Source organism: Nothobranchius furzeri, chromosome 13 (assembly GCF_043380555.1).
Source record: "Nothobranchius furzeri strain GRZ-AD chromosome 13, NfurGRZ-RIMD1, whole genome shotgun sequence".
NCBI lineage: Eukaryota > Metazoa > Chordata > Actinopteri > Cyprinodontiformes > Nothobranchiidae > Nothobranchius > Nothobranchius furzeri.
Window position 1 is genome coordinate 27,471,341 of NC_091753.1, and position 27,495 is coordinate 27,498,835.

The 27,495-nt window shown below is 42.3% G+C and overlaps 1 protein-coding gene across 2 annotated transcripts in view; it reads right to left on the minus strand.

Annotated features, from left to right (window-relative positions):
* The window catches only part of brwd1 (bromodomain and WD repeat domain containing 1), a 39,054-nt gene that overhangs the window by 4,340 nt on the left and 7,219 nt on the right, over positions 1-27,495 (minus strand). The window contains exons 9-42 of one of the 2 annotated variants that reach the window (XM_015951974.3): positions 26,009-26,109; positions 25,387-25,457; positions 25,158-25,258; positions 25,023-25,063; positions 24,814-24,915; positions 23,790-23,943; positions 23,560-23,694; positions 23,201-23,329; positions 22,898-23,046; positions 20,838-20,914; positions 20,436-20,657; positions 20,183-20,366; positions 13,631-13,721; positions 13,319-13,438; positions 13,159-13,229; positions 12,743-12,962; positions 12,542-12,658; positions 12,176-12,283; positions 11,940-12,064; positions 11,745-11,827; positions 9,541-9,652; positions 6,232-6,293; positions 6,006-6,161; positions 5,800-5,920; positions 5,604-5,729; positions 5,413-5,479; positions 5,105-5,155; positions 4,862-4,987; positions 4,630-4,782; positions 4,359-4,519; positions 4,078-4,250; positions 3,313-3,441; positions 3,121-3,213; positions 2,743-3,042 (exon numbers count right to left, since the gene is read on the minus strand). In XM_015951974.3, the coding sequence (XP_015807460.3) occupies positions 2,743-3,042; positions 3,121-3,213; positions 3,313-3,441; positions 4,078-4,250; positions 4,359-4,519; positions 4,630-4,782; positions 4,862-4,987; positions 5,105-5,155; positions 5,413-5,479; positions 5,604-5,729; positions 5,800-5,920; positions 6,006-6,161; positions 6,232-6,293; positions 9,541-9,652; positions 11,745-11,827; positions 11,940-12,064; positions 12,176-12,283; positions 12,542-12,658; positions 12,743-12,962; positions 13,159-13,229; positions 13,319-13,438; positions 13,631-13,721; positions 20,183-20,366; positions 20,436-20,657; positions 20,838-20,914; positions 22,898-23,046; positions 23,201-23,329; positions 23,560-23,694; positions 23,790-23,943; positions 24,814-24,915; positions 25,023-25,063; positions 25,158-25,258; positions 25,387-25,457; positions 26,009-26,109 (4,231 nt within the window). Of the gene's footprint in view, positions 1-2,742; positions 3,214-3,312; positions 3,442-4,077; positions 4,251-4,358; positions 4,520-4,629; positions 4,783-4,861; positions 4,988-5,104; positions 5,156-5,412; positions 5,480-5,603; positions 5,730-5,799; positions 5,921-6,005; positions 6,162-6,231; positions 6,294-9,540; positions 9,653-11,744; positions 11,828-11,939; positions 12,065-12,175; positions 12,284-12,541; positions 12,659-12,742; positions 12,963-13,158; positions 13,230-13,318; positions 13,439-13,630; positions 13,722-20,182; positions 20,367-20,435; positions 20,658-20,837; positions 20,915-22,897; positions 23,047-23,200; positions 23,330-23,559; positions 23,695-23,789; positions 23,944-24,813; positions 24,916-25,022; positions 25,064-25,157; positions 25,259-25,386; positions 25,458-26,008; positions 26,110-27,495 lie in introns of both variants that reach the window. The other variant, XM_015951973.3, reaches the window with a different exon arrangement.

Genomic DNA, 27,495 nt, shown 5'->3' on the forward strand with positions numbered 1-27,495 from the left:
AGGGCCATCCAGTCCCTTTACCAGAGGAGCGTGAGTTTGGTCTGCATGGCCGGTAGTAAGTCGGACCTGTTCCCGGTGAGGGTTGGACTCCGCCAGGGCTGCCCTTTGTCACTGGTTCTGTTCATTAAATTTATGGACAGAATTTCTAGGCGCAGCCGTGGTGTGGAGTGTGTCGAGTTTAGTGGCAGGAGAATCTCGTCTCTGCTTTTTGCGGATGATGTGGTCCTCCTAGCTTCATCCAGCTCTGACCTTCAGCTCTTGCTGGGTAGGTTCGCGGCCGAATGTGAAGCGGCTGGGATGAGGATCAGCACCTCCAAATCTGAGACCATGGTTCTCGACCGGAAAAGGGTGGCTTGCCAACTCCCGGGTCGGGGAGAGGTCCTACCTCAAGTGGAGGAGTTTAAATATCTCAGGGTCTTGTTCACGAGTGAGGGTAGGAGGGATCGGGAGATCGACAGGCGGATTGGTTCAGCATCTGCAGTGATGCGGACGCTGAGCCGATCTGTCGTGGTGAAGAGGGAGCTGAGCCAGAAAGCCAGGCTCTCGATTTACCGGTCGATTTACGCCCCAGTCCTCACCTATGGTCATGAGCTTTGGGTAATGACCGAAAGAACGAGATCGCGGATACATGCGGCTGAAATGAGTTTCCTCCGTAGGGTAGCCGGGCTCAGCCTTATGGGCTCGACACACGGGAGGCGACATCGCCTCTCCTCCATTCATTTTCAATGAGACATGGCGACAAAGCGATAATCGCGGGTCTCCCTCCTACCAAACGAAACGCGAAAAACATGCGTGTGAAATTTTGCGCTCGTGCAAGTGTCGTGCACAGGCGACCCAGCGACGCGATCCCAGAAAGTTGAAATATTTTCAACTTTTCATCGCTGTCGCTCGGATGAGGACCAATCAACTGAGGTTTCATTCACTGACCAATGAGCGGACAGGATGCTCCGTACATCTCCAAGCAAACATGAAGGAGAAGTTGATTATCATTATGTTTTATGTAGTAAAATCAGAAGTAAGATTTCTCATAACTGTAGCAGCACCTTGTGAAACATATCTACCATTTTATTAACTCTGAACCGCTTAAATAACCTTAATTCCCTCCATTCTGGAACTGCGCTGCTCTGGGTGGCTGCATGTTGGAGTAGCTCTGTTGACTATATGTAAGTTTTGCCTTTTCTTGGGCATTTTTCTTCTAGTTTCTCAAGAAAAACTGTATTTTTTGGACACTTTCCTATTCTGTTTCTGGTGCTGTGGAGCTTGGAGGATTTTTACTGCTATTTTTTTAAGCTTTTTTCCACTTTTTGAGCATTTGTTATGATGCGTAACCATGGCAACAAGCTGGTTTACAATCGGGAGCAGCTGATTAACATTGGAAAGGTTGAAATAATTCCTCAACTGAAGCCACAAATCCCAAATGAGATAAAACGCAAGAAGCGTGGGTGCAGAGCGGGAGCAAAACGGAGACAGGGAAAGAGGAAATTCAAACCATCTCTTCCATCGATCATAATGGGCAATGTGAGATCACTGGCCAACAAGATGGAGGAACTCCAAGCCCTTTCAAGGGCTCAGCCAGAGTTTCGGCAGTTTCGGAACCGCTGGAGGAGATAATGCAAAGAAGGATTCTCCAGAGAATCAAGAAAATTATGGACAATCCTGAGCGTTCTCTTCACAATACTGTCCGACAACGGAAGAGTGTCTTCAGTCAGAGGCTTCTTCAGTTTCGCTGCAACACTGACCGCTAGATCCTTCCTGCCAACAGCCATTGTAATATCCAATAACTCTTTGATGACTTGATTATTATTATTATTCTGAGCTACTACAGCAATCAATTTCCCTCTGGGATTAATAAAGTATTTTTGAATTGAATTGAACCTGACACAGCCAAGCAAAACAACAGAAGTTTCAATTTCGCCATGGAACAGAACGCGTAGACTGCTTTGCCGCTACTGCGGATCGCCTCCCGTGTGTCAGGTAATAAAAGCGACACCGACAAATTTCGCTGATCGCGGTCGTTTGTCACCTCCCGTGTGTCGAGCCCATTAGAGATAGGGTGAGGAGCTCGGACATTCGGGAGGGACTCGGAGTAGAACCGCTGCTCCTCCGGATCGAAAGGAGTCAGTTGAGGTGGTTTGGGCATCTGGTCAGGATGTCTCCTGGACGCCTCCCTGGGGAGGTGTTTCGGGCATGTCCTGCCGGCAGGAGGCCCCCGGGTCGACCCAGGACACTTTGGAGAGGTTACATCTCCAATCTGGTGCGGGAACGCCTTGGGGTCCTGCCGGAGGAGCTGGTGGAGGTGGCCGGGGAGAGGACGGTCTGGAGCTCCCTAGTTGGGATGCTGCCCCCGCGACCCGGATAAGCGGAGGAAGACGACAACGACGAGTCTGAGACTCATTACTGGCAGAGAGGCTGAGTTATATTCTTGCAAAGGCAAAAGTCCTGCAGAAGCTTTTAACTTAAGCAGATGCTAAATGCTTCTCACTAAATTTGTGTCAAAAACAGTGCAGCTCGAGAACCAAATGCTTTTTACCAGAAGTACTAAGATTTTCTTTTAAATGCAGAATACCTTAGTCTTATCAGGCTTTCTTTGCAGAATGAGCAAATGTCTCTTTGCAAGGCTCTGTGAACTAGCCAGAGATGCTAAGATCGATATTATGCTAACTAAAGAGTCTCAAATGAAGGTAAGTTGTAAAACGCACATCAGCATAACCTTGGGTGTTCTAAGATTCTATCCTTACGTACCACTTAATGACGACTCTTCATCTGAGCTGCTCTGGATCACCGCAGCCCATTTGCTGGTACGAGCTAGCTGGTGAGGACGGTTGCTGCTCCGTTTAGGTCTCTTCTTCTGCTCCGTGCCCTCCTCTTCAAAGTCTTCATCAGATGCTTCGAGGAGTTTCATCTTATTAACAGCAGCCCTTGCCGTCTTCCTTTTGAGGTACCTGTGGGTGGTCACCTTCCGCTCCTGGGGAGAGTTCCCATGGGGACGCCTCTCCCGGCCTGACGCCTTGCTACTGTGGCCGTTTATTTCCACTCTGCTCTCTGAAAACAAATCAGTTGGATTTCTGTCTCCAGCAGCTCTGTTTCTGCTCAACCTCGTCCTCCTGCTGGGATAGTGACCTTCTGAAGACTGGGAGGACGCCCCTCCATATTTCCCTTCTCCACCTTTACTCTCAGACTCCTCTTCGTCATCGTCACTGTCACTCTCGGCAGCTAGCAAAAACAACATTTCCACAGGAATGTTATATTTTGTTTTCAATTTAAAAACATCAAAGGCTTTGGGAGTTTTTTGGGGCAAACATCTCTTCTTACCTTTCTTCTTCTTCCTCTTCTTGGAATGTTTGCTCCTTGTAACTCTCACAGTCTTCCTCTGTTTGTGATGTTGCTTTGATGAACCGGGTCGCGTCTCTTCATCTGAATCATTAGGTTCACTTACAGATTCTGCAAAATTAATAAAATGAACATTCATATATGAATAGCAACAGCAACGTTTCCCTCCACAACAAAGGGGTTTTTTTACGCAGCCGCTGAGTAACGGCATTACGTTTTGTTCAAAGTCTCACCACTAGATGTCACTGTGGTTTGCGAATGTGCTAGAAAGTTTTACATGTTAATTTAAACTTTTATATTTCTTGTTTTCAATACACTTTGTGGCACTTACGAGTGCCCAGAATTAATAATGGTAATTTTTAATTGGTTTATTCGATAAGTTCTGTTGAAGAGCGCTGTGACTTCACTTCCTGTTACTCGTAACTTCAGAGATTTTATTGATTCGAACGGACCAATTTGTGCCAAGTAAGGACATTTCAGAAGATAGTTAAGCGTTTACAAGTCTACCGGTTTGTCTACTAGCAGGCCAAAGCCGTATGTTTATTCTTTATTTTTTTAATTCTATATTTTAGCAAACTTAAAGCAAGTAAGTTAATAATTTGTACATAATTTATGCTTTTCATTAGTTCTACGGTGTTCTTGTGGTGTAAAGATGCAAGACCACATTAAACATCAGTAAAAGGAACGCTCGTGTTTGTGAACAAGTCGGCATACACTGAACACATTGATCCAAGCAACAGGTAGTACCAGGTGTAGACGAGGCCGCTTTGGAGCTGGAGTCCTCCTCCGAGGAGCTGTGGCCTGAGCTGCTGCTCCGACTCCTCCTGGCTCTCTCAGGAACCGAAACTTTGGCTGAGGTAGATTTGGTTAGGAATACAGACTCCAGTTTTTCCTGAGTTTTGACAGCAGGCTTTTTATGACTTGGGAGGGAGAAAAACATTTATTTAAAAAGAAAACTCAGGTTATGATTATTCTATCAGTGGTGTGAAACAGAAAAAAAGCAGATTAGCCGAAGGAAGAAAAACAACCTCGAAGCGCTAGAGGGCTGATCTGGCTGCTGCGTTTTCGTGCGAAACCTCTGACTGCGGCGGAGTCTGTTGCTGCTTTTGATGGCAGTTTTGTACTCTGAAATGATATTTCTGATCTTATCCTCGAAGAAGGCCGAGAGTCGCAAAGTCATGCTGTAAATCTAGAAGAGACGAAAGCATGCATCAGGTCCAAAAGTGAAAACCCCGATTCAGAACGTTTCTCACATTCAAAGCCAGAGGAGGTGCCTCTTTAAATGAAATTAGCTGCTACCTTGGAACGTTTGTTGGGTGTGTACGCTTTAGCGTTGACAAATATTAAGCGTGTGTCTTTGCACAGCTCGACGGGGTTTTCGTAGCCGTCCTCCTCCAGGGTTCTTTTCACTGTGCCAAAGTCCATTGGTGTGTGGATGATGTCAAAGTAATCCTAGAAATGTAAACAAAACTGGGATTAGACAACGCCGGGTTCGTAGCTCAAAACAAAGTGTGGTCTGACTTCAACTAACCGGATAGTTCTCAGGATCCACCGGCTGTCGGAATGGTTCTGAGTCCTCGCAGTCAAAGATATAATTTATCAGACTCTTGCACTGCTCTTTCCAGGCATCTCTGTCTGGCAGCACCTCCACAGAGTGCTGCAGATGAACAAAAACTATTAAATTCTCATTTCTAGAGCATCTTACAAAACAGTCCCAGGGTGGTGAGAAGGAGTTTGAATGTTTCTACGTTAGCGTCTTTGGTTTTTGTCCTACCTGACGCAGTCTGTGTCCTGAAGATGTTCCAGGTGCTTCAGTGTCTTCCTCCTAAAGGCCCAAGCCACAGTTCTTTAACTTCGTTCACAACTCGGACAGAAAACACTATAGCTGCTTACAACTTCACCAATTTTATTTTGATCCAACCAAATTACAAAGATCTGTTCTTTCTGAAGCCTGCAGTCGAAGGTTGAAGGTTTTTGGTAAATTCGGTAACACCCAGATCTGTCATGCACCGTGTGTTTACTACAACAAACAACCCCACCCCCAGACGTTGCCCGAATGCTCGCTAATTCATCCAGACTTGCCTCATCGTCCTCGTCCATGTCCTCCACAGCGTTGTAAATCTCCATGATATCTGTGCAGCTCGGATTACTGGAGACAAACAAAAAAACAACAACTAAGAGAAAACATGTCAACTTAAAGCAGAATTTATATAAATGACACATTTTCTTATAACTTATCACATAGCTCATTATAGACTTTTATTAACACGTACTTGACAAATTTCTGGAGGACATGCGAGATGATTTTGGCAGAGTGTGCAATCTTGCTCCTCGGCTCATTGAAGGTGCGAGCGTTATGTGCAATATACCTGGCATCCCAGATTAAAGCAGAGAGGCGCCTGAGGAGCACAAAGGACAAGAATTGAGACACTCCAAAGGTGAAGAGAGCGCGTCTAAAGTAAAACTGACCTGTAGAACCTGTTCATCAGACGCAGCTTGATAGTGCCCAGATCGGTGGGATAGGCGATGACGGTGCAGTAGGTGGGATACTGAACCAAGTCCACCGGACCAGAAAACGGACCTGTAATCTCTGTAACTCACAGGAATAATGTAGATGATGAAAACAAGCCAGCAGTAAATGAAAAAGTGTGATTTAAGTGCATCTGTAAACACACCGACAGTAATGAGCTGATCGATGCCAGAGATGATGCGTTCACACTCTTCATCCCTGCTCCTCTCGCCCCACTCCCCAGGTAAAGGCTTATACATCAGTTCTTTCATCTCTTCTGCCGTCACCGGGATGCCGCCTCCCTCGGTCTCCGGCTCCTCAGCTGCAGGCACAGGGATGAAGCATTAAAAAACTACACTATATCCCCGGCGTGGATAAAAGCTAGTCTTTACCATCATCCAGAATAGGCTCTAAATCCCAGGGACTCAGCTTCTCAGTCTCTCCATTGTCCCATCTGTTGGAAACAAGAACAAGCTGCTGAAATCAAACAAAAACGACATAACAAGCATCAATGCAGGTTAGAAGGGGGAATAAATGATAGCGGTCAGGCTCAGCTGATGACAGATATGTGGAGCCGATTTTCATGGCTGACACCTAGACATTTTCCACCTTATCTGCATACTAAAATGTTACTAATGACATCAGTTGATGCACAACATTTCTGAAGTTCAATCAGTTATGATCTCTGAATTTAACCGGCTGTTAAAGCTCGTTACGGCTGTAGCCTTTTGTGTTGTGTTCATTTTTCTGTGCGTTTTTATTTCCCTCATTGATGCTGCATCTGAGGAGCATGCCTGCAGACTAGGCCTGTCTGCTCACCCTTGCTCTCGTTAGAGTAATTGGTATTTTCTGTATTAACTTTTGATAATCTGAGCTCTTGTGCTAATTTTGGATGTCACTGGGGCAAAGACCTGTTTCTGTTCTATCATTTGCTTTTGCCACTTGAATAAGCAACAAAAAAAGAAAAGCCTTTCTTTAACTCATTCACTGCCAATGATGACTAAAGTCGTCATTTGCATTTTTTTTTTACTGTTTGGGCATCGGAACGAGCCCCCGCACTGAGAGAACAAACATCTCAGCTCTGAAGCCGATCTTCAACCGCATACGTCACACATGTACCAGAATGAAATGACTGTTTTCCACCTAAAAGTCATTTTCCCCCTCTCCGCAGCAAGAACTAATCTGCATGGGATATTGCTCAAGGTCTCATGCTCTGCTTCTAAACCGTTTCTCCTTTCCAGCTCAAGAGAAGAATGAAGACAAAGGACTCTTTCTTTTTAATAAATCAACGAACTCTATTTTTAATAAGCTAATCAAACAAAGTGTTAGTCAATAATAAAATTTGAACCAATTTGTGAAATGAACATATTAATTACTTGATATTATAATCCTACAGAATATAATAAGTAATCTAACTTTAAATGTTTCCACTAGAGACTGATTACACGTAAGGTTAAGTCACATGACACATTGCTTTTACTGATCCAATCAGAATCTTCCAGATCTGACGGAGGAGTGGTTTTGGCGGTGCTTAGTAATATGTCCTCTTTTGAATCGACCATGAATCAAAACATCCGAAGTATGAAACTATGCCCACGTCATCTTTAACGTCAGTTCAAAGCTTTCTAGAGAAGTTGTCGAAGTGGCCAATCCGTAACTTTCCTCTTCAGCCGAAAGAACCAACGACAAGCTGGATAAATCTGTTGCACTTTACCAACCAAGCAACGGTTTCTTTCAGAATAAGAGCTGAACCATCACGACCCCGTTTTGGGTCTTGTTAGAGGCCAAAAAAACTGTCGTGACCCAGAAGTATCTCAAGACTAGTCTGGTCGGCAACCGCTGTTTTTCCTACTGGCTTCGGTTCCAGAGAGGGTCAAGCTGGACCTCGACATTCCTGATCTAACGGGGACTTCTGAAAGGGTACGTAGGCCGACAGAATGGCGTGTTAATGTGTGTTATAAATCTCTAAACCAAAGATTAGTGCGAAGACATCATCTTCACTCCCAACAGAACTAATCGTTTCTCCGGATTTGTTGGTTCTGAACAACAATCCACACTACACCATTCTCCATCTCACGTCACCTTAGTTACACAATACATTTAGTGTTTAAAGTTAGTGTTGTTTTAATTTGTTTAGTATTAAATCTTTAAACTTTTAAAACTTGACTCTGTTTCTTTTGTCTCTGAGTTAATACGAAGTGGTTACATAATCCCAGCAATAAAAAGTTCCAATCGTCTGGTTTAAGTTATCCAAAGATCCATAGGATTGATTTCACATTTCATATGGAATCTCACATTTTATGGTTCATTAAATAATATGTAAATTTAATCGTTACACACATCACATGATCAGAAAGCAGAAAATCCATGTGTTAGGATATCATTTTGGGCCATTCCTGTAAAAAAAGAGAAATGCAAACAGGAAACGCGTCTGCCGATCACAATTTGACATCGGATTATGGAAGAACGGATAACGCTCGAAACACGCGAATTATTCCTGATGTAAGAGGTGAGTCTCCGCTTTGTTTTGATTGTTTTGGCATCGACATCATCCTAGCGTGCAACATTCTGTGACTCTTAAAAAAAACAGTAAAAACTGTGAGAAATTCTGGCAGCGAAGGGCTTTAGTGATCAGGAAACGCTGGCAGCGAATGAGTTAATTATCATTTGTGTCACACGTTCTCCATGTTACCCCAGGCCCCCTAGACACCTGGGTTGTAACAAAGTTTTTTTCCGGAGTATTTCTCTTATCCGATGGCACCATCTAGTGGCTGACAAGCATATCACACAAAAAGTCTGTTGCTCTGTTTGTTTAAGATCGTGACTTCATGTTTCTGTTTATAAATGTGCTTCTGTAGCCAACAAAAAGAGCTAAAACACGTTTTACGAGTATTATTCTCATGTCATGTTGGGTTCTCATATTTTTATATTTTAGAGACTTACTTGTCCGTTAAAAGATCATCAACTCCGCATCAGCTGAGGTATTCCTTAAATTTGAAGCATGTAAGCTGTAGTCTAACGCTATTGGTTCGTTCTGGTCGGCGCTCAGTTTCCTATTGCACGGAGCTCTGCGGGGCAGAGGGCATGCTCAGCAAAAAAAAAAAAAAAAAAAAAAAGATGTATCGCTTATATTTTATCACAGTACATGATAAGATAATCACTTTTACAGATTTCTGAAAGGAAAACCCAGGAAAGCAGCTTTAAATCTTAATTTGGTGCAATGCCCAGTAATAGCAGACCGATATTGGTAATTCTATTACCAATACCGATATCTGGAGGTCACGGTCAGCCGATGACAGGTATGTGCTGCTGAGTTTTTGGGTCGACTTTCATTGCCGATATGTAAATATTTTTCACCTTATTTGTATGCTAAAATGTCACCAATAACATCAGCTGAACAAAATTTCTGAAGCGGAACCTTTTTTTGAACACTTAAATCTCACTCCGTGTTAAAATCAGACATCAACTAAAGTTATTCAGACAAATCAATTAAATATTCAAAACTGGTAAATAAAAATAAATTTTAGTTGGAAATTATTCTTTAAAGGATTTATAATGCAGATTTAATTCAGGAACATAAATGTACATTTACATTAAATTCTGCAGCAGCACCAGGCTGCCCGGTGATGTGCCTGAATTTAAATAAGCTTTACTAAGCTGGTATATCACCTGATGCTGATGTGGTCACCATTGTGGTTTACCTGACTTTGAAGCACTGGAAGAGGCTATCTGGGTATTCTGGCTGGTAGGGCTCCTGACAGTCGATGGTCCCAAACCACCAGGCATCATCGATCACTGAACGGAATCTGTCATCTGGCAAAAAATAAAAACAAACAGGCCAAATTCAGAAATTTATAATGAAATCAGGGGTGGGACTTTATTTTAAAAAAATGGAATCTAATTAAGGGGCGGAACTGTCAACTGAGGTGAGTTGGCTTCAGTGGTGGGGGAGGAAGCTGGTCAGACCTGGCAGGCCCAAACGTATTATGAGGGTCTGCTGGGAACGTCTGGCGGAGTCTCCTGTCAGAAAACGTTTCAATTCCCACCTTCCACAAAACTTCCAAAATGTTCCAAGAGAGGTGAGGGACAATGAGTCCAAGTGGACCTCGTTCCATGCTTCCACTGTTGAGGCAGCCGACCGGAGCTGCGGCTGCAGGGTTGTCGGTGCCTGTCGTGGTGGCAATCCTCAAACCCGCTGGTGGACACAGAAGGTTAGGGATGCTGTCAAGATGAAGAAAGAGTCCTATTGAGTCTTTTTGGCCTGTGGGACCCCAGAGGCAGCTGATGGGTACCGGCGGGCCAAGCAGAATTTGACCCGGGTGGTCGCAGAGACACAAGCCTAGGCATGGGAGTTCAGTGAGGCCATGGAGCAAGACTTCCGTATGGCTTCAAGGAGCCTCAGAAAGGGAAAGAAGTGTGTTGCCAACACTGTTTATAGTGGAGATGGTATGCTGCTGACTTCTACTCAGACGTTGTGGATCGGTGGGCGAAGTACTTTGAAGACCTCAAGCTCACCGGCACGTCTTCCAGTGAGGAAGCAAGAGTCTGCGGACTTTGGATTGGGCTCTCCAATTTCTGGTGCTGAGGTCACTGAGGTGGTCAAAAAAACACGGAGACTCTCCTGAGGCTGAGGGGGTAGATGAGATCCACATAGAGTTCATTAAGGCTCTGGATGTCGCAGGGCTGTGTTGGCTGACGCGGCTCTGCAATATTGTATGGACATCGGGGGCGGTTCCACTGGACTGGCAGACTGGGGTGGTGGTGGTCCCTCCATTTAAAAAGGGGGAACGCAGGATGTGTTCCAACTACTGGGAGATCACACTCCTGAGCCTCTCTGGTAGTCTATTCAGGGGTTCAGGAGAGGAAGGTCCAACCTCAGATTCAGGAGGATCAATATGCCCAGGCTGCAATTCCAGCACCATGCCTCTGTGGTTTTCAGGAAGTTGTTATAGGTTAAGCAAAAGGGCTTCAAATTCCTCCATTTTAGTAGAGTAGGGCTTCGTCGTGTGCTTCAGTGTAATTGATGTACCAGAAAATCATGCACTGACAAAGGTTCTGCCTTGCTTGAAGTGCAAGCTGTGCTTAAATACATTAATTTTGATTAACACATCATTTTTATTAGGGATGTGAATCTTAGAGAAACTCACGATTTGATTCGATTGGATTCCGATTCTTGGGGTACCGATTCGATTCAGAATCGATTCTCGATTGTCAATTTAAATCGATTCACAATCAGTATTAACAAAGAGTGTCAGCTCCAGGATGAACTACTTTGTTGTACAAGTTAGTTAAAGCTATGGGACATTTTTATTTGACTTTAAACTGGTCATGCTCCAAAAATGCAAATTTACAATGTAAAATAAAGTGATTCTAAAACTGTAAACAGAAGCAATCTTTTGACCAAAAGGCAACATTTATTTTTGCTTACCTTGTAAAATATAACAAATCTGTAGTTACCTAACAGTAGCTTTGAAAGTAATACGGTCAAATACTTTTCAAGTATGTGTAGAAACAAATTACATGAGTAATCCCGAGTACTCATTTATCAACTTGGAAAATAAATATGAGAATGTCTCAAATTTCTGAGTATGGAAAAAAATTACATTCCTCTCTTATCAGCAGATTCAAACATAAATCATCTCAATTTATGGGACCACAAAAGTAAACGGAGTACTGACTCTCCTAACAAAGATCAAAAAAGTGCATCTCAAACCTGTAACATGCCAAATATTTGAGTTCTTGGAATCGATTCTGAACCTTTGCGAATTGATTCTGAATCTTTATAAATAAGAATCCCGATTCAGACTTGAATCGATTTTTTTCAGCACCCCTAATTTTTATATAATAATTAATCATAATTAACGTGTTAAATTTTCCACCCAATAAAATACAAGCGCTGACTTACTTGGCTGCCAGTTTCTACGAAGAGCTTCATCATAACTTTGTCTCAACACCAGGAAATCTATCACATCTGGCATGTCATGATACCTGCAGGGAACCGTACAAATAAGGACTGGACTTAGTTAAAATTTCGACATCATCATCTCTGAATTAAAATTAGGCATTTAGACTAATTAGAGCCAAACAAAAGGCCACCTACTTGACTGAAAATGACTTGTCAGTGATTTTCCCCGTGCCGTGGTCAATAAGAGTCAGCTTCAGGCAGCACAGCGTCGGAGGACAAACTTCATATTTGATTCCAGTGATCTTCACAAACTCTTGGTCCTACAGAAATACAAGTAGTAGAAATAACATTTATTTTGCAGAACAACCTTTCATACTTTGAAATTGCTATTAGAGTATCCATTAGGATATTACTCTATTCCTTCGCCATACCCTCAGCTCCATTTTTTTCCATGGCTGCTTCTCCAGGTTGATGGGGTAAAGCTCACTCCGACTCACAGCCTCAACGTAGGCCTCGTGTCCCTGACGAAAGTAGATCACCTGACGGAGAAACATCATGTCATCTTGATAAATAACAGTGACCACAAGAGCTTTGCTCCCAATGCAAGCTGAACAGAATTAGCCATCTCAAATGGACGTTAGAGTCTCTTTGGTCCAAAACTACCTTTGATCTCAGTTGTTTTTAAGGTAAAAATACATTTCTTAAAATCATTTCACATTTACTGTGAATATAACATGAAGTTATCCAATTAAAGTTCAGTCGGAGTAAATAAAGTTATTCACATTACTAAATCATACCTCGTCACCCATCTGGGGAACAAAAGGTGACTTCCTGGGAATGACGTCAGTAATCCACGCTGAAGGTCTGAACTCATTGGACACTTCCCTGTTGATGGAGGGTCTGGTCTTTGGACGCTGGTTGGAGCATCAGGGTGTAAAACTGTCATTCTGTAGAAATGAACCACTTTAGGCTTACATGAGCGTGATCCGTAAACTCACCCTGGGCGACTTGGGCTTTGCCTTCTTTGAGTTCTCTTTGCACTTCTTTCCTGGTTTCTCCTCGTCACTTTGCTGCTTCTCCTCCTCCTCATTTTCTTCCTCCTCCTCTTCAGAGCTGATGAGTCTGCTCTTCGCTCGTTTCCGTGACGACAAGGGGGTTGAGGGCTGCAGGTTTATGCCGGCATCTGCTGTCCAGTCCGAGTACTCGCTGGACGTGTGGCTGTTCGGTCCAGAGTGTGAAGATAAGACGACAAGAACACGTGTCCCGTTTTAACTCGAGTTAAGCACCAGAACAAAGCATCATTGTTTGACAGGTTTGTTTTTTTATCAGTTTATTTGAACCTCATAAAGATTAAGTAGAAAAACACATAATATGAACGATTCATCAAACAGCCGATTTAAAGGATGGCTTTTACCTTGAGCTGTCGCTGTTCCACTCTTCCTCGTCATTGGAAGACTCCAGTTCACTGCCATCTAATTCATTCTCCTAAAACAAAAGTAAAAAATAGTTTCAAATCCTAAAAGATTAAATAAATAAATCCAAGAAGCGTCATGCATCTCAGAGGTCACTGGTACCTCAGAGTGAACTGAACTGGCCGTCTCCTCTCCCTCTTCACACGAGAACTCGATTAATTCTGGGGAACCTCTGTGGTTGTGGGTTCGCTTCACTGTGGACGGCTCCTCGTCAGAATCGTCCTAACAGAAAATAAATAAATAAACCCTGATACTCAATAGACTCTGGTCTATTATTCACAGCATCACATATTTCCTGTCTGATCCTGTGATGAAGCCTAACAGATGCTGTAACAGTGTTTACTAAACTTGTATCACAAACATTACTGTAATGGCTACTGCAGCCCATCTTCAGCCACCACAGAAGAAACCTACTCGACAGCTGTTGTAGATGATCCGTCTCTTCTTTGTGTTGTACAGAACCACCTCCTCGTCTCCTCTGGCTACTCGGATGTCCTGCTGGTCCCTAAAGAAATAACTCTCACCATTTATTTAATGCAAAAACACAGAAGAGGAGGTAAAACAACTGCCATTTAATACTACAAAGTAGGGATTCAGGAAGTTGGCGCGTAATCATGTTAACTATTCACGCGGACAAATAACTGATCAGGCATTTACACACTTATTGGTTTTCTTTCCAGTCCCTTGCTCAATGGCTCCGAACACAACGATCCCTGGGTCAGAGCAGGACTGAGATCTTCATCTCTGTTGGGAGGACCATCATCCCATGCTTTACCCAGTGAGATTACTGTGGGCGGAGCCAAGACTGGAACAGCGCTCACTTGAACTGATTAAAAAGAACTGGCGAGTGTTATCGATCTTTTACACAAGCACCTTCATATTGAATCTCTTCTAGATAGCGGAGTTGAAAAAAGTTATTTGCAACCACTGTTTAGGTGATTTTTCTTTTCACTGGAGTTTGAAATATCACTTGAAAGCAAAAACATCATTGACGTTCACGAATCACCGCCCCGGCTGCGCAGTGGTTAGAGCTGTTGCCTTGCAGCAAGAAGGTCCTGGGTTCGCTTCTCGGCCTGGGATCTTTCTGCATGGAGTTTGCATGTTCTCCCTGTGCATGTGTGGGTTCTCTCCGGGTACTCCGGCTTCCTCCCACAGTCCAAAAACATGACTGTTAGGCTAACTGGTCTGTCTAAATTGTGTGTGTGCATGATTGTTTGTCCTGTGTGTCTCTGTGTTGCCCTGTGATGAACTGGGTCTCTGTCCAGGGTGTACCCTGCCTGATTGCCCATTGACCACTGGAGATAGGCACCAGCCCCCTTTACGATAATATGAAATTATTTTTGTTTAAACTGAAGCATCTTAAATGTTTCTGATGCCCAGATATATGAGAATATGCAGCTGCTGCAGAGACCAGAGATGGGAAATAAATCGAACATTTATCGTTATCAAAATTTGACTCTTATCGAGAAAATTGTTCCCATGTCAATAAATTTGATTTTGAAAATAAAATGAAAAGATGAGTTGGTTGGCAGCGTTCATGTCCCTTTTAGAAGGTGTACCACCTTTAGTCACGTAAAACGTGACACCCCCATCTAGTGGACAAAATTCGTTTCTGCGCATACCTGTTAGGGTTGTCATAGTCAGTAGCGGTTTTAGGCACGGGCAGACAGGGCAGTTGCCTGGGGCGGCATTTTTTCATGACACAAAAGGGGCGCACAAGCTCTGAATAGAAAGAAAGAAAGAAAGAAAGAAAGAAAGAAAGAAAGAAAGAAAGAAAGAAAGAAAGAAAGAAAGAAAGAAAGAAAGAAAGAAAGAAAGAAAGAAAGAAAGAAAGAAAGAAAGAAAGAAAGAAAGAAAGAAAGAAAGAAAGAAAGAAAGAAAGAAAGAAAGAAAGAAAGAAAGAAAGAAAGAAAGAAAGAAAGAAAGAAAGAAAGAAAGAAAGAAAGAAAGAAAGAAAGAAAGAAAGAAAGAAAGAAAGAAAGAAAGAAAGAAAAAAAGAAATCTGCGCCGCACCGAGGTTTTCTATTGTCATATGACAGTGTCTGGATTGGAAACAGCAAGTTGGCGCCCCCTGCAGCTGCAGGCGCTCATGCTGACTGAGAACGTTCATGTGCTCCGGAAGGGAAGGGGAGGGGTGCGGTGGGGGAATTCACCTCTGGGTGGGTCCAAATGAAATGAGTGGGTAGGGGCTGAATCAACTGTATTAACATGGCTAAAGTCAATCACATCTTGATGTTCTTCCATTTAACGCACATTTCATTCATAATATCATAAACACAGGCCTATCATTCTTTCAGGTTTTTCTGAATTGTGTGAAATGGCCGAATAAAAAAAGGAAAAACAAAACGATTTTGTGGTCACCCCCCCATCAAGGTCAAATTGTTTAGTCCTGACTAAAGGACAATGAGTTAAGAGCCAAACAGAAGAGATGAACATAAAAAGGCTAAAACCACCAGGTGCCCGATTCATGAAAATAAAGAAGAAAAAAAAGAGCAGAAAGATAAAGGTATGTAAGCTCTCATGCTGCATGTTTTAATTTTTTGAACCAGTTAACTGGGATTTTAACGGTTAAATTCGGTCAACTAATTGCTAACAGAGCTAATAGGGCTGAAATATTGAAACGAATTTGCAAATGGTTCGAAAAAATTCCTTGAATCGTTTTTCACTGATTCAAACTAGGATTTGTTAAATGCTCACTGCAGCCCGTGGTCTGCCTGAACAACAAACACATGTTGATCATGTTCACATGATAATAAATAAAACAACTCTACAAGCAGAAGAAAACTCCCCAGTCACCACCAACTATCCTGTTTATTTATTGCAGATGGCTGCACTGATTATTTTTTACATGAATTGTTCTGTAAAAGTTGGCATTTTTGTTAGTCTACAGTTTATTTTTATGCCAGTTTAAAGTACAATTTCAGAGGCCATTCTAAAATATTATGGATCATGATAAAGATCTATTGCAGATCTACCCCAACTTTTGGACTGCTCTGCCAGTCCCTGTGGCTCTAGCTGAGAGGAGCTTTTCAAAACTTGATCAAGTCATACCTGAGGTCACCTATGTTTCAGGGGCGGCTGACTAACCTGGCTCTGATTAGTATCAATCACTCAGTAGGGGAGCAGATTTCATATGATGACATTATTGATGACTTTGCATCAAGGTTAGGTTTTAATTTTAGTTTGTGTTTTCTGTTCTAAGTGCAGTGCTGTAGTGATTATCTTTAGTTTGTTATGTGTGAAATATTTTTGCTATTTAGTAGGGCTGTACGATATTAGGAAAACCTGCGATATTCGATAACAGTGCTTAATTTTGCAATACCGATATTACTCACGATAAATGAAAAAATACTAAAGTATGCAGTGTTGATGTCGTCTGGCGTGTGACGTTTGCTCTGGGTTCAAAGCAAACAAAAATTAATGCATGAATTCCATTACAGCATACCATTTTTATTGAAAAAATATGCAGCTGCACCTGCTACTGTATTAGCAGCAAAACAACAAACTGCATGCATGCAGTTTCTCAGTGACTTTAAAACATCACCTCCACTATAAAACTTTTTCTGATGCTCCAAATACAGAAAAACATCCCTTACCAGGGTTTTTGAATAAATGAAAAAAAAAACTGAAAATAAGTTTAAATGTTAAACAATAGTTAACATCACTTAAATGCAACAGCAAATTCTCTCATTGCTACTGAGCATTTTCTCCACTTATGTGGTTATGATATAAGGCTGTTGCTGTAATTGGGAAGTGAACTGTGCTGGGCCAAACTAGGAGAATATTAAGATTTTCTGAGGGAAAGAGAAAAACAATTGTCTACCTTTCAGAAGAGGAACTGGCAAAAAACTACATGGAAAATATGTGAAAACGTTTGTTTTTAACCCCAAATTGAACAAGTTTACCTAGATCTTAAAAAGCAGCTCAGATGGTGAAACTGCAACTATGATTCTGATAACAAGCTAACAAATTGAACTAGCTCCTCTAAGATAACCGGCTAGCAGAGCTTCTGACTGACAGTGTATGTGCAGCAGCAAATCAACTACCCTGATTAACAAGGTTATAAAAGCTCATAAATGAAAAATCACTTTGATGTGTGGGGGAACTTTCCCAGGCCCTCTTTAGCAGGGTAGGACTGGGAGGAGAGTGCTGTAGCCTTTTAGATGGAAGCTAACTGGAGCCTGGGGCTAATGGTGGGTTGGTTCACAGGCACGTGTGGGAGTCAACCCGGTTATTATCAGCTGCTTAACGACACCGAGCGGACTCACGTTCACGTTTGAAAGCAGCACTGATTCCAGAAACCTCAGCACAAAGTGAGTTCGTTAATATGAGCCAGCATGACGAACAAGGGAAGCGAGCGGCAGCGGAAAGCGGGGGGCAGAGCAGAGATAGTGGAATTTTGGGGTAAGGGTCTACGTAGGGGGCGGGCGTATTACGTGAACGGATCCGTCTGATTGGCTGCATATCAGAAGGGCTACATTTGATTGGTCAAATAATATTTCCGCTTAAAAAACAGAGCTGGTTTACAAAAAGTTGATGTATGACACGGATGGAAATGTTTGAACCAAACATTTATCGCCGTTTTTGACGTGCTTTGCGGTGGGCCTATCGCACGTCCTGTTATCGCGATGACGATAATTTTTCGATACATTGTGCAGCCCTACTATTTAGAATATTTATTATATATTATGTTCATATATTTTTAATATTTAGTTAGTTTAGTTGTTTTCGTATTTTTGATTCTATATATTTTGATACAGTATATAATGTATATTGCTTTACATTCTGACAACTTCATAGTAATTAATGTAAATATGTGCAACTTAGAAAAATGAATGTTCAATAGTCGTTCTAATAAAACATGCCTGTTTGTAGAAAACATGCATGTGTTTGTGCAGGTGGGGTGGTGTGGTGTGGTGGTGGGGGTGGGGGGGCTTAAAGGGGGACTCGCCCGGGGAGTAATTCCATGTAGAACCGCCACTGGTCACAGTAACCGGTGTAGCGGTAAACCCCGGTAAAAAAAATTTACAATAATAATAACCGTCTTGTTTTTAAAAAATATATATTTACCGGTGGATTACCGTGGCTGCGGTGTAGGCGCGTTGACCCTTACCAGCCACCATATCATCTGCTGAGGTTGCCGGCGGCACACACGCGCTTTGTTGTTTACAACCAAAACTTTCTTGAAGCTAAAGCTGAAATAATGGCCAAAGGAGGAGACGGTAGCGCTCAGGAGGACATTTATTATCCCTCAAAGAAGACAAAGTCAGAAGTACGGGCATTATTTGGATATTTGAAGAATGTCGAGGGACAGTTGATAGAAGACGGCTATCCTGTTTGCAGCACATGCAGAAAGTGTCTGTGAAAGGCAGCAACGCTTCAAATCTCATGACACATCTGCGTGACCATCACCCACAACTCTACAGTCAACGCAAGGCAAGCTAACGTTAGCGTTTTAGCTAAAATGTGTGATCCGAGGATTTAGGTTGAGGGAGAATGCAACGAGTCGCTATATAAAGCAGCCGCAGCGCCGCTACCTGCATATAAACCGTGTCGCGGACACCCCCATGTTGAAATGACGCTATGCATTACGGGGCTCCCAGGGGCAGATAAGAGTTGGTCTCTCTCCGAGAATAATTATGAATTTAACAATGATTACTGCCTGATGACATTTTCCCACATCTGCAAAGCTCACTGGAAGGACACAAACCGAGGACAATATTTTCCTGATATAGGGATTATTACTCAAGTAAGGGTAAAAAAGTATCTGATTAGAAGGCTACTTGAGTACTGAGTACCATCTGATCGAATATTTTCAAAATGATGACATCAAACAGACAAAAAATAAGAAGTTATGGGCAAATATTGGTATTTTAAAGACTAAAGGGAAAAAATATAAACAAATAAACAACATAATTACAAAATTAAAAATTTAAGGCAAAATTTAGACACAAACTGAGGACAATATTTTCCTGATATACAGGGTTTATTTAGTTGTCTGAAAATGTAACACGTTTAAAAAAATACCGCGATAATACCGAAAACCGTGGTAATTTTGGTCACAATAACTGTGAGGTTACATTGTCACACCGTGACAACCCTAGTACCTGTAGTTATCGTCCATTTATCGTTAACGAGGTGAAATCCTCAATATATCATGATACTGATTTTGGGCCATGTCGCCCAGCCCCATCTCTGATGGATCCCTTAATAAAATGTCTGTCACAGGCTCGGTGCAAACTGTCAACAGAGAAGCAGGTCAGCCAATATGTCTGACCATTTGAAGATTTTCCTTGGACAATATTAAATTATGTTGATATGTCTAAAGATCAAATGAATTTTCACAAACGCTGAATTTGAAATCTGCCATCAGAAATTTTACGTTAGCTCATGCAATTCATTGTGATTAAAATTTGTATTGATTAGCAGCTCCGATATAAGATCATATTTACCGTCAAAATGACAGATAACACTTATTATAATCAAGAATAGACAGATAGATATTTAAATTAGACACCGACTGATATTGGATTTTCTGTTGCCAATATGTAGGAGACATGGTCAGCCGATGGCTGACATTTACTGCTGATTTTTATGGCTGACATCTAAACATTTTTCACATTATTTTCAGGTAAAATGTCACTAAGAACATCAGTTGATGCACAAAATTGTGCACGACTCAGTGTTAAAGTCAGACACCTAAATAAAGTTAATTTAGAGTTTTTAATTATGTAGATGGTATTGAAATAAAAATAAATACATTTAAATTAGATTCTGCAACAGCACCGGGTTGCTTGAGGTTGTGCCTGACTTTACATCGGCTTTACTAAATACAAATATCAGCTGATGTATAAAAACCAGTAAATATCGGCTCGATACATCGATCTACTCCTAATTTATATTCAAATGGAGGGAGTCAAAAGAATTCCCAGTATGTACGTTCCAGGTGAAACGTTAAAGCCGTACCTATAGCTGCTGGCTGCCAGTTCAGGTACCACCACCCTACGCCTCCAGGCCTGAAGGTCTCTCTCTGTGGCCATCTGGCTGCGAGGAGCATTTTGGTGCATCTGCCTCACGCCCTCCACCTGTCCGCTGCGCCGCAAGCCCACGTTAGGAGAGGACTGTACATCTGCCCGCTCGTTCACAGACACTGCAGAGAACCAATATGCTTGGCGAGTGCAATCAAAGGTGTCAGAAAACCTGAAAAACCCTGCTGTACCTCTGCGTGGAGTGCTTGGTGCTGGTGCCAACACTGGGCCGTGGCCTTCGGTTGGTCCTGTTCTAGAACCCGGCGTGGTTTCAGCTCGAGGCTGGTTCTGCCGGTCCTGCTGCTCCTGAAGATGTCTGATGGCCTCATCCAGGAGGCTGCTGCGTCTTATCGTAACCATCTCGTGCTCGGCGGTCTGTTGGCTGATGACCTGCTCCACCACCTCACCATCACCTGATGGAGAGACACAAGAGGACTGAGGACTACAGGAGTCTTTTTAATCATTTACAGGAGGAAGTTCTGTAAAACATCAAGCTCTAGTAAGGGCATTCTTTTATCTAGTGGGTGGACAAATCGCTGGAAGCACAACCGTTCTGCACATGAAGTATATTTTAAAATCTGGAGTCTACCTACTTGTGGCTATGTAACCCAGCTGTGGAACCAGATGTTCAGCAGCAATGTTTTCCCTCCCAGGAACGAGACGTTGGTATCTAAAATATAAGCCAAAACATTAAGACCAACAAAATCATGGCTAAATGGTGATAAACAAAGATTACTGTGCATTTATTAAAGCTGGATTTCTAAATATAATATTACTTTAAAAGAACAAAGATCAAAATTAGAATTGATCTATTTTATTGGATGTTTTATGCTTGATTTTGAGTTCATCTAGAAAAAGAAAATATCATTTCTATAGCGCCTCTCAAGATAAAATTCACGAGGCGCTTCACAAAAACAAAAAATGTAAAAATATAAAAAAGAATTTAGAAATAAGTAAAAAATATATTTACAATGAGCAAAAAAATAGACAGTTACGATTAAAAAAATATTAAGAAAGAGAGAGAGTGAATAGCAAAGAGGGAAATCAGTGGATCCTGAGGAAGGTGGAATAGGTGGGGAGAGCAGAATAAAGAGAGTGGTGAAGAAGGTCATACAAAAGCCAGCTTGAACAAGTGAGTCTTCAGCTGCTTTTTAAAGGAGACCACTGAGTCCACTGATCTCAGGCTCAGGGGAAGAGAGTTCCAGAGTCTGGGGGCCACAGCAGCAAATGATCTGTCACCTTTGGTCTTTAGCCTGGTGCGCTGCACAACCAGTAGGCTTTGATCACTGGACCTCAGGGACCTGCTGGGGGTGTAGGGAAGATCACCAGTGTAAGATGGTGCTTGTCCATGTAAGGCCTATAGACCAGAACCAGGATCTTGAAATGAACCTTGAAGTTGACTGGCAGCCAGTGAAGCTGGAGAAGCGGGGTGATGTGGGTGTGTTTGGAGGACTTGGTCAGAAGCCGAGCACAGGCATTCTGAACCACCTGTAGACGGTTCAGGGAGGTTCTGCCCAGACACGTGAAAAGAGAGTTACAGTAGTCTAAGCGTGAGGAGATGAAGGCGTGGATGTCTGTCTCAAGTTCAGAGCGGGACAGAATGGGACTCAGCTTAGCAATGTTCCTGAGATGGAAGAAGGAAGAGTGAACAAGAGGACTGACATGAGAATCCAGGGTGAGAGCTGGGTCAAAGGTCATGCCAAGATTCCTGACGGAAGGTTTGGTGTGGGAAGCAAGCTGACCAAGAGAGTCTCTGACTTTGGGAACCAGCTTGTCTGGGGCACAGATGAGGATCTCAGTCTTATCTTCATTCAGCTGTAGAAAGCTCCCAGCCATCCAGGTTTTGATAGAGTCTAAGCAGGTGTGTAGCAGCTGCAGCTTAGACATCTCATGGGGCTTAAAGGAGATGTACAGTTGGATGTCATCTGCATAAAGATGGTAGGAGATTCCTTTGAAGGAACTCAGGATGTGCTGAAGAGGAAGCAGATAGAGGAGGAAGAGCAGAGGCCCCAGCACAGAACCTTGTGGGACACCATGGGTAAGAGAGGTGGTGGAGGACCTAAACTTGGAGACGGCCACAGAAAAGGAGCGCTCAGAGAGATAAGAGGAGAACCACTCCAGGGCAGTTTCTGATAGGTCTACCCAGTCTCTCAGCCTCTCCAGTAGCAGGTGATGGTCAACAGTGTCAAAGGCTGCAGTCAGGTCCAGCAGGACCAGAACAGAACAGTCCCCTGCATCACTGTGAGTCAGAAGGTCATTAGAGACCCTAAGAAGAGCTGTTTCAGTAGAATGAGCTCTACAAAAACCTGACTGGAAGCAATCATAGATGTTATGTTCATCAAGAGCAGCTGTGAGTTGTTTAGCCACAACCTTTTCGAAGATCTTGGAGATGAACGGAAGATTAGAGATGGGTCTGAAGCTGCTATGGAGAGAGGGGTCAAGACTCGGTTTTTTAAGAAGCGGGTGGATTACAGCGTTCTTAAAGTAAGCAAGGACCTGACCAGAGACCAGAGAAGCATTAATTATAGAGAGCACGCTGGGACCGATGGACTGAAAAGCACTTTTAAACAAAGATGAGGGTAAGATGTCAAGGGGGCATGCAGAGAAATCTAGAGAAAGAACGCATCTAGAGAATATCAAATATTTTAACAACCTCGGTGGATGAGGGTTTCCATCTACGTCCACCAGGAATGGCGGGGGCATTAGGTGAGGTGCCTGCTGTGTCTGCTCATCCAGCACAAAGCCATTAGCATCCCGAATGAGTGGTCTGTAGTCCGTGTGGAAGAAGACCTGGTCTGGAAGCTGCAGAGACCAAGATGAGTAACAGTTTAGACGTTTTCAACATCTTGTAATGTCAGTTTTACCACTTTCACACCCAAAAATGAGCTTAAAATGCAAAACATCAAAAGAATAAATGCATTGTCTGAGTGTGGAAAAATGCAACTAATGTTCCTGCCTTTTCGTAGGGCTTGGAGCTGCCAAAGCCAAAGACAAGCAGATGGCCATGTGAGTCCGTGCACGCAAAGCGCTGACCATCGGGAGTGAATTTGCAGTCAAACACAGCTCCATGACCCTGACCTTCAATCTGGATGCAAAAAATAAATTAATTAATTAATAAAAAACATACATTCACAAGAATATACCAGCTTAAAGACCCTTTAATCTTTGGGGTTTCTATGTGAGCCAGGTTTCTTTAGGAAAGGGTTTTAAGACTCGGGTTTTGTGTATTTTTGATTCCATCTGTAGCAAAGCACACAGTTGGTGTGTTTTAGTGAGTCGTTCCGATTGTGGCCGTATTCTAGATGGGTTGTGTACCATGTTGAAATAATGCTTCGTGTTTGTGCCTCGCTGCAGATCCCAGATGAAGACGTTCCCGTCATGTCCAGCAGACAGGATGATCCTCGCATCGAAGGGGTGTGGTTCGAGGACAAACACCTCGGCCTCGTGGCCCTGAAAACAGCATAGAAATGGCTAATGAATATTCATTTATAACCCCAGGCACTGGGTCCATTTTTACTGAGGGGAAACACATCCTGAACAATTACTTTGAGGATGTGTAGCAGCTGCCCTGTGTAGGAGTTCCACACTTTAAGGAGATGGTTGTTAACAGCTGTGACGACTGTATTGTCATGGCGATCCCACGCTACCATGGTAACTTTGGGTTTGAAGTAGCTTTCCTCTTCACTCACGAGTTCAGCACTGAAAGAAACAATAAAACATTTTAGCAAAAAACTAGCAAAGTTGGTTTGATGCACTAAACAACAAATAGTTGTTTAGTGTTGCTGATATTTTTAAGTAAACAAATGTTTTTTTTCCTAAAGATCGTTTTAACTCATTCACTGCCACTGACGACTAAAGTCATCATTTGCACTTCTTTTTACTGTGTGGGCATCGGAACGAGCCCCGCGCGGAGAAAACAAACATCTCAGCTCTGAAGCCGATCTTCATCTGCATAAGTCCCACGTCACGTGATCAGGAAGCAGAAAACCCATGTGTTAGGAGATCGTTTTGGGCCGTTCCTGTAAAAAAATGTGAGGCGCAAACGGGAAAAGTGTCTGCCGATCACAATTCAACAACGGATTATGAAAGAACGGATAATGCTGGAAACACGTGTATTCTTCTTAATGTAAGAGGTGAGTCTCCGCTTTGTTTTGGCGTTGACATCATCCTACTGCGCAACGTTCTCTGACTCTTAAAAAAAACTGTAAAAATGGTGAGAAACGCTGGCAGCGAAGGGCTTTACACATCTGGAAATGGCTGGCAGTGAATGAGTTAATGTAAAATAATGTTGCACCAAGTTTTGCTTTTTGCAACGCCTTGCTTTAGCTAACCGGTTAGCATCAAGGTTCATGTATGTTTACATTCCACATAAGAGAGTAAACAAGATTGTTTACATCCAAACAGAGACAGGTGTGAAAACTAGAGGACAAGCTGAAGTGTTAAAGGTTTCATATCTGAAAGTGAAGTCAAATTTCCTAACAAAGAAGTGACTGTTTGTCTAATAGTTGACAGTAAACAGAAGGATGAACCGATTCCTCGGCTGACAGCAGCACAAGAACGAGTCCGTACCCTGGAAGAGTGGCAGACATGTTGAGCAGGATGCACCTCCACCTCTGACGCTGATGGAGCTTCCAGATCCGTGCCGTTCCATCTCGACTTCCACTTACAAACCTGCAACCAGACAGCAGCGCAACTTACAATCCAGTAATGACTCACATCTCTCTCTCTCACACACACACACCACACAAACGGTTTATACATAGAAGATATTTATTCACCTTTCACCTGAGTGGCAAAACTGTATGCTGTCAACTTTATCCTAGAGAGAAATCAAACACATCTGTAATGAGTTAATGTATCAGGATTTTGTCGGGTTATAAACTAAACTTATTTAAAAAACAGTCCCGTCCAACCGTGTGCTCATGGAGCTCAGAAATCTTTTCTGGACTCCCGTTTCCCAGGTAATATATCCTGATAACATCGTCGGTACTTCCTGTTGCTAAGAACATCCCACCTGAAATAAAATCATTAGAAAAAAAAACAAGTTTTCAATTCTTCAACCCAAATGCAACAAAAACCAAAGATCTGAGAGTTGCTTAAGAAATAAAACAAAGTAGGAAACAAAACAAAAACGTTATTTACCAGGACTGAAGGAGGAGCACACGGTCTGAACCCCCGGCCTTGGCCGCTCCGTGAATTTGTATGGCCGATCACTTGAAAGACAACAGAGGGAAGAAAAAAACATTTTTAAAAATATAACAAGAAAAAAAATAAAGTTCAACTGACAAGAGTCAAAAAGGAAACAGATCCTTGTCGGCATGAAGAAAAAAAACAAGGCTCCTTCCACTTTACATACATAAATCTCCCCATGTCGTTTGTGTTTTAATATTCAGCTTTTATTTTTAAAAACAAGTTTTTAAAAAGGCTAATAAATAAATAATCAAAGCTTACCTTAAGCATTTCTAACTTCTATTAAGAAAACCATAAACTCATTTAACCAACAGTTTGGAAATAAATAAATAAATAAATAAATAAATAAATAAATAAATAAATAAATAAATAAGGTTTAAATACCACGAGGCTCTGAACACCACAGCAGCTCTTTTACCTTTACTTCCTTTTTAGAGCTTTTAAAAATAACATTCAAACCCTCAGCCTTACGTGTAAACAACATTTGAAGAGAGAATTTTAATAGATAATTGCAGCACATTTCCTGAATGTCACCATTTAAAATGAACGTGTTTTTAATAAAAGCACAGCTCACCTAAAGTTGATGTTGTTGGCGTCCCACTGCCAGAAACAGACAGTAGCATCAGTTCCAGTGGACAGCATGTAACGCTTGGAGCCCTTGGCAAATGGTGAAAACTAAAAAATAAAAATAAAAAAAAGATATTTTCAGATTATAGTCAGGGTTTATTAGGTAAATATATTAAGAAATTAACATCCCACTCAGTTTGGGTCGGAAATGTAATATCAAGCCACTAAAGACAAAAACAATGTTAACTTTGTTTAGTCTAAAACACAATTAGTTTAAAAATATTATTGAAAGTGAATATAGAGTCAGGTTCAAGAAAGGCTTAGTAATATTTGGCTTTGTCGAGGAGTTGAACAATATCTCAGTTCTTGGATAAGCTGTGAGATGTAACAACAATGATAATAAAGGTTTTTTCCACACGTTTGTGCAGATTCTCAGTCATCCAGGGTACGATAACCTAGAAGGTTTAGTTAGAGATGACTGGAGGTTTGTTTTCCTTGAATAAGTTTCACCCGAGCGAACCTTCAAGCTTTTTTATTTTCATGCATTTGTGACAAAAGTAAAGTCTTTCCAGGTGGAGGGCCAAATGAATTATATGCAGAGCCGGATTAACGCAAAGGCAAAGTAGGCACGTGCCTAGGGCCTGATTGGCTGGATGGGGCCCAGAAAAGGGGCAAAATTAAAAATAAATAAATAAATAATGTACAAATGTCCTACGATAGAATTTGTAGACAGGACTCCTATCTACAGTTTATTTCAATATTTATTAATTAACTAAAAATAGTGACAATGTTCATCTTAACCATGGACCGTTACATTAACTGCATCACATTAACGCCAGCCCATGACTGTAGCCTACAACTTGGGCGCCACCCAATTAAGGAAGTCAGAGAAGCAGTCAGAGCCAGAGCGGGACACAACAATGCTAGCAGGTGTTTTTGAGTAGGCTAACTTTCACGATGCTTTCGGGTGCGGCAAAACGTAAAAGAAAAAAAAATGAAGAGGAATAAAAGAAGAGACAGCGCGGGGCTTTACAGAAGTTTCTGTCGGGCTGCTCGGGCAGCCTTCTGACAGCTGTGAACCTGCTCGAGTCAGCAGAGCCAGAGGCTGGGCTCAAGCCAAACCAGGAGCAGACACGGCCCGAAGACGCGGTGGAAGATGCGGCGGGAAATGCGGCGGAAGATGCTGTAGCGCCAACACCGTCAACATCAACGCCGTCACAGAAGGACGAACTGGAAGAACAGCAGCCAGACAGAAGTGAGCCTAATGTTGTCTTACAGGAGCCTCTAGACCCAGAAAGGGTGTTAACAAGTTACCCATCTGATCAGGATGGACCAGGGCATTGCAGGAGAATGTAAGAAGAAGAAATTTGTTATTTCTATACATGTTTTGGCTGTCAAACTTCCATAATGCCCCTTTAAGATTATAGATTGTATTAAATTTATACTGTAATAATTTAGGCTGCATGTTTATAGTTTGTTTTTGCGCCTTTAAAA